Source organism: Azolla caroliniana, unplaced genomic scaffold (genome assembly GCF_043228905.1).
Source record: "Azolla caroliniana isolate FFs.n. ecotype wild unplaced genomic scaffold, voAzoCaro1.0.p SCAF_12, whole genome shotgun sequence".
Taxonomy (NCBI): Eukaryota; Viridiplantae; Streptophyta; class Polypodiopsida; order Salviniales; family Salviniaceae; genus Azolla; species Azolla caroliniana.
Genome location: NW_028230447.1, coordinates 18,268,016 through 18,274,744, shown reverse-complemented (window position 1 = coordinate 18,274,744; position 6,729 = coordinate 18,268,016). Strand labels below are relative to the sequence as shown.

The 6,729-nt window shown below is 45.0% G+C and overlaps 1 protein-coding gene across 1 annotated transcript; it reads left to right on the top strand.

Moving 5' to 3' along the window:
- The first annotated feature begins 2,695 nt into the window (after positions 1 to 2,695).
- Positions 2,696 to 3,367, top strand: LOC147857327 (uncharacterized). The gene has a single exon (XM_087328150.1). It carries the CDS (start codon positions 2,696 to 2,698, stop codon positions 3,365 to 3,367), a length of 672 nt encoding a protein of 223 aa, XP_087184276.1.
- Positions 3,368 to 6,729: the final 3,362 nt, after the last annotated feature.

The following is a 6,729-nucleotide window of genomic DNA, read 5'->3' as shown; positions in this document are numbered from 1 at the left end:
AGGAGAAGCAACATGTGTCACACCTAGTGGCGCATGTAAACTAACACTACTCAACAAGAAGGACAAGCATCAGATACAAGCCTTCGAGAAGGTGCTGAAAGAAGAAAGCATAATCGAAGAAGAAGAATTCGTGTCCCATATTCTGGAGGAAGCCTCATTTAACGACACCATCAATGAAATCGAGGAAGTCGTGGACTTGAGCTATCCTCACGACCAAAATGTGATTTCGGTTAACTCCGTCAACATGTACGCTATCATCGATGAATATCATCGAGGCATCTTGGTGGAGGAAGCTGAAGTCAACACAAAATATAAAACGGTGGATAAGAAGATCAAGCCAGTTGCGGTTCCGCTACCGGAAGATAGTTGGTAGAAGATGAAGGAAGTTGCTAATGATCTGAGCTTAAGAGATCCAAAGGCAATAGGTCATGTCTTCACCAAAGAGACAAAAGGAAAGCTACAAGTTGGAAGGGAAGATTTCCTTCTCCTTGAAGAGGAGAGAATGTTCCGCGGAATGCTTGAGAGATATGGGAAAGCTTTTGCCTTCTCTCCACAAGAGATCGGATGTGCCGACCCGAAGATAATAGAGCCGATGGTGATTTTTATGGTGTCGCATGTACCTTGGAACCTCAAGCCGATACCAGTTCCAAGAGCTCACATTCCGAAGTTGATTGAGCCTCTAAAAGAAAAGGTTAGGATGGGGATGCTTGAGCCGTCAAATGCTCCCTACTCCAATAGATGGTTTACGGTGCCGAAGAAGAATGGGTCCTTACACTTTATTCAAGATCTCCAACCTGTCAACAAGGTGACGATCCGAAATGCCGGAATTGGTCCAAGTGTGGATGAATTTGCCGAAGCCTTCGTGGGAAGATCGATCTATTCCATTGGTGATCTCTACTCAGGCTATGATCAATTTCAATTGGCCGTCGATAGTAGAGACATAACGACAATGAGGACACTGATCGGGTTGGTAAGGATGTGCACCTTACCCCAAGGTGCAACAAATTCCGTAGCCCACATAGTGAATGCCATGAACAAAGTGTTGAGGGATTGTATCCCTAAGATCACAATGCCCTTCTTAGATGATATTCCAATCAAAGGATGCTTGGTGGAAGAAAAAGATGAATCAAAAGATGAAGATGGTTGCCGAAGATTCGTCATCGATCATATAAAGGATAGCGAGAAGGTGTTGCAAAAGCTTGAGGATGCAAATCTCACGTTTTCGGAAGAGAAGTTTGCCTTTGGTCAACCGGAAATATTGGTAGTAAGACACTTATGTGGGTCTTATGGCCGGAAGCCATCTCCATCCAAGGTGAACGTTATTCAAGAGATGAAAGAAGAATGTGTGTCTCAAACAGAGGCGCGAAGATTCTTAGGAGCATGTGCATTCTATCACATATGGATTCCACATTATGCTCATGTCGCTGAACCATTGTATGGATTACTAAAGAAAAGGAGGAAATTTGAATGGGAAGATGAGCATACCTACGCGGTTCAAAAGCTAAAGAAACTATTATTGGAAGCTCTGGCACTACGAAAAGCCGACTACACCGAAGGTACCCCGATATATGTGACGGTGGATACGAGCCCAACCGGAATTGGATGGGTGATAAACCAAGAAGACAAAGAAAAGAATCGGTATGCAATCTGATTTGGTGCAAAGGTGTTAACAGAAAGACAAAGGAAGTATGCCCAAGTAAAGAGAGAACTATGGGGAATAGTATCCGCGGTTAAAACCAATCGTGACTACCTTATCGGAACAGAGGTCATAATCGAGACTGATTGTCTACCTATTCTCGGAATGATATCCGGTTGTGCTACACTGGATATTGCTATGCTGTGATGGATTGCCTATATCAAGTCCCTCAACCCCGAGATTCGACATATAAATGGAAAGCATAATGTGGTGGCCGATATGTTGTCAAGGGCGAGGTATGAGGGTGAAGAAGATTTGCACTCCGACGGAGAGGATGTTGGCCTAAACTTTACGGTTTCTTATGCTCGGGTGCTAGCAGTGTTCAAAGTAGAAGATTATGAGGGTGAATTCATCGAAATTGGCAAGTACTTAAGCTCTCTTACAAAGGATGAATTATGGTCAAAGGAAGACTTCTACCGAATTAGGAAGAAGGCCTACAAGTTCTTCCTCAAAGAAGGATATCTATGGAAGTTTCCGAAGAAGAAGAATGGAACTCCACTTCGAGTGGTGTGCAAGAAACAAGATCAACAAACACTAATTGCTGAATTTCATGATAGTGTGTGGGCCGGTCATCGTGGTATATGGGCAACATTTGCAAAGCTCAAGGAGAAGTATTGGTGGCCGGGTGTTTACAAAGATGTAGCACGCTATGTTGAAACATGTGAGCAATGCCAATTATACTCGAATATTCAACATAGAGATGAACTTCATCTGACATATCCATTATCAATGCACTATAAGTGGTTGGTAGACATAGTGGTTATGCCAATGGGATTGGGGCAAATTAAATATCTCGTGCTAGCAAGAGAGGATCTCACCAACCAAGTAGAAGGACGAGCGCTAAGGAATAAAACAACTTCGGTGGTTTGTAAGTTTCTCCTTGAAGATGTTATTTGTCGATATGGATGTGTCGACAAAATAGTAGCCGATAGGGGAGAATTAGATGCGAATGAAGCTAAAGAGTTCTTTTCAAGAATAGGCATCAAATTATTGATCACCATGGCATACAACCCAGACGCAAATGGGAAGGTGGAACGAGGACATAGTCCAATTGTAAAAGCTCTAGCAAAGGCTTGCGACGGCAAGACGGGAAATTGGCCACGATTACTACCTTATGCATTGTGGGCAGATAGAACTACACATAGCACGACTACAGGATATATGCCCGCCGAACTCATACTAGGACAAAAACCAATAATGCCTATTGAGCAAAGTGTTGCTTCGTGGACATCTTTGCCATGGCAAGAGGAAATGAGTCGGGAAGACTTGCTAGCCACGAGGATCCAACAACTAGAACGGAGGCTCGAAGATGTCGAGTTGGCAATAGAACGGTTGTGCCAAGCTCGACTGAAGAACAAGGAGAATTTTGATAGAAAGCATTGTCTTCGACAAAGAAAAATTGAAGAAGGAGATTGCGTTCTTGTCTATGATAGTAGTCTCGATAATCAATACAACACTTCTCGAAAGTTCGCAAAACGATGGTTTGGCCCGTATATGGTCAAGAAAATAGGAAGCAATGCAACCTATTTTTTAGCGGAGTTAGATACAACTCGACTTGCTTTGCCAATTGTAGGGAAAGGAATCAAGATCTTTAAGAGAAGAGAGGCCCGAAATCTTGAGATCGAAGCTCTGGATGATATAGCCTTGAACATCGAGGTTGAAAAAGAGTAATTAAAAGAGGAACCTCACCACAATTGGCACATACCGGTGGATGTGCAAGTTTGGTGGGGGTGAATGTCGTGTGGTTTTTCACACACGATATGAAAACTAGTAAAACAATTATTTAAGATTAGCTTAATGTATTCATATAGATAGACGTCTTCAAGAGCTTCATAGTGTATTTTACTACGCATGAAACGTATAAACAAGTATCAAGTTATGTGAGTGTAAAGTTTGAAGAAGAAAGAAAAGACAAAACTATGAGATATCCCACATAGATAGGACAACATTGGAACCCATGATATATAAGGGAAACCAAAACATGTTCATTTTATTAATGTGTGGAGCATAGAATGTTCAAGGTGACTTGGGCTACACTGTGTGGTGTGCATGCTTCTGGCGTATGCACGACCGTGTTAACGCTTCGGGCGTACGCGTGCGTAGACGTTTTCGAATGTACGCACGTGCGCAAGTTTCGGGCGTATGCGTGCACGGCCGCGTGGACGTTTCGAACGGAAGCATCTGTTCGGACGAGCGCGCGGAAGCGTACACACGCGGTTGGGACGCACGCATGCATGGATGCGTACACTGCAGTGCGGTGCGTAGACGTTTTCGAATGTACGCGCGTGCGCAAGTTTCGGGCGTAAGCATGCACGGCCGCGTGGACGTTTCGAACGGAAGCATCTGTTCGGACGAGCGTGCGGAAGCGTACACACGCGGTTGGGACGCACGCATGCATGGATGCGTACACTGCGGTGCGGTCAAAACTTTTGTGTGCGGATGCGTGTGTGTGGATGCGTATGCACGACCGTGTTAACGCTTCGGGCGTACGCGTGCGTAGACGTTTTCGAATGTACGTGCGTGCGCAAGTTTCGGGCGTATGCGTGCACGACCGCGTGGACGTTTCGAACGGAAGCATCTGTTCGGACGAGCGCGCGGAAGCGTACACACGCGGTTGGGACGCACGCATGCATGGATGCGTACACTGCGGTGCGGTGCGTAGACGTTTTCGAATGTACGCGCGTGCACAAGTTTCGGGCGTATGCATGCACGGCCGCGTGGACGTTTCGAACGGAAGCATCTGTTTGGACGAGCGTGCGGAAGCGTACACACGCGGTTGGGACGCACACATGCATGGATGCGTACACTGCGGTGCGGTCAAAACTTTTGTGTGCGGATGCGTGTGTGTGGATGCGTACACGACACGGTCGGGACTTAGGCACGCGGATGTGTACACGACACGGTCGGGACGTGCGCATGCATGTATGCGTACACTGCGCGGTTGGGACTTTTGCGCGCGGACGCGTCTACGATTTGGTTGCGTCGCACGTACGGATTGCGCATGGGCTACACTTTATGGATGATTGTGTCATTTGACCGAATTATACGGACAGTCGCATGCAACCAAAAGCCAAAGCCATGCAACTAAAAGTAAAAGGCATGCATCTAAAAATGGAAGCATGCAACTAAAAGTAGAGGCCATGGAACTAAAAATAGAGGTCATGTAACTAAAAGTGGGCATGCAAAGTAACACTGGGGAGGGGGATCAACAAAGAGCTCGATATACGTCTCATTTTTTTCCCTCTAGTTTTTTTCCTTCTTCTTCTCTCGAGGATTCCAAAACAAATTATCTCTGAGATTGATATCAAACTCTTGGCTTGGCTTGCTCAATTTTTCTTGTCAAAAATTATCTCTCATATTCACATTGGACCACTCCTTACATGGCTGTTGGCTCCTTTCTTTAAAATTTAGGGTTTCTCTCATTTAGGGTTTAAAATTATCTCTCATTTTCATCTCCAACCCGTTGTAACAAGATTCTTGAATTATAAAAGAATCGATTTTCTTTTGCAATAAACTAATGATTTGTCTCTCCCACTTTTCTTATGCTTAAAACTCGTTTCCTCTCATCTACTCGTCTTATATGTGAATTTTGTTTATGTTGTACGTGTTGCACTAAATCCTTCTAGTCCAGAACCCCGACGGTTTCGCCTCGCGATCCGCACATAGTGACGGATTTTCACGACAACGTCGCTTGTTAGCAGCAGAGGATTCTTAACCCTTGCGCTCTGATACCAGGTAAAAGTTAGCATGCGGAAGCTAAGACACAACCGGCTCAGCCGGATAATAGTAGAACACAAAGATGAAGGTTTAATGGAAAGCTAGAACATGCGGGAGAGACAGAGAAAAAGTTAGAGCAGAACACAACGTCTATATTCAAAAAAGACACTTTGTATATACAAATGCCCTAAGGAACACTTTTTATACAAGTTCTTAAAAGGACTAATTAAAGTATTGACAAGCACTTCAATGCTCATATTGAGCATTAGACACTGACTCTAAAAAATATGCCCACATACTAGGCTAGAGTTGTACACCTCTAATGGCCTATCAGTTACAATAAGATCCGGATTATGATCCGTGTTAGGCTTATTCAGCCGATCAGAATCCGGTTGAGCTTTTCTGCTCAACATTTAACACAAAACATGGGTGGAAGATATGGGCGGCGACCGGGGCCATGGAGGAACTGCACGGTGGATGCACGAATGTCCGGGTGAGAGTGGGAGACGTAGAAATCAAACAACATTTCTTCGTACAGGAAATGCCATCCCATCTGGTCATACTAGGGGAACTGTACATCACAACAACCCGGATGGAGACAAAGGTATTGGATAATGGGTCATCATATGCTCGAGTGAAAAGCCAGGATGGAAACTCCATCCAGTTCCTAACGGTCAAGCCGAACCATGAAAGGAATAAGGACTCCCTAGATGACGATAGCCGGAAGGATTTTTAAAAAGGGCTATTAAGGCGTTGGGCTGCGATAGCCCAAGAAGACAATTGGCACCTCACCCCTATACCACCACATGTACCAATAACAGTAAGAAGATTTGGCTCTCCGAAAATGGAGGATATACCATAGTGGACATAGACAGATGGGAGAAGAAAAGAATCAGGAGGATCGAGGAGCCTGAGCAAAGACTGAGTGATTTCGGTCAACTCAATTGATATGTATGAAATGAATGCGGAATTCGAACGAGCGGCCGGGGATGATCGGACCACTAGCTTAAACACCAAGTACAAGATTGTGGACTGGAAGGTAAGGCTAGTAGCGACACCCTTACCGGAGGGCAACTAGGAATGGATAAAAGGGGTCGCGATTGACCCAAGCTTATGAGTCTCGTGTGGCATACGACATTGGTTCACTAAAGAAACGCTACGGAAGCTCAAGATTGGTGGGGGTGGCTTCCTACTTAGTATTGCCCGCAGAGGAGGATTGGTTCAAGAGAATGCTCAAGAGACACGGAAAGGCATTCACATTCTTGCCGAAGGAGATTGGGTGCGTCGACCCAACGATCGTGAAACCAATGGTACTC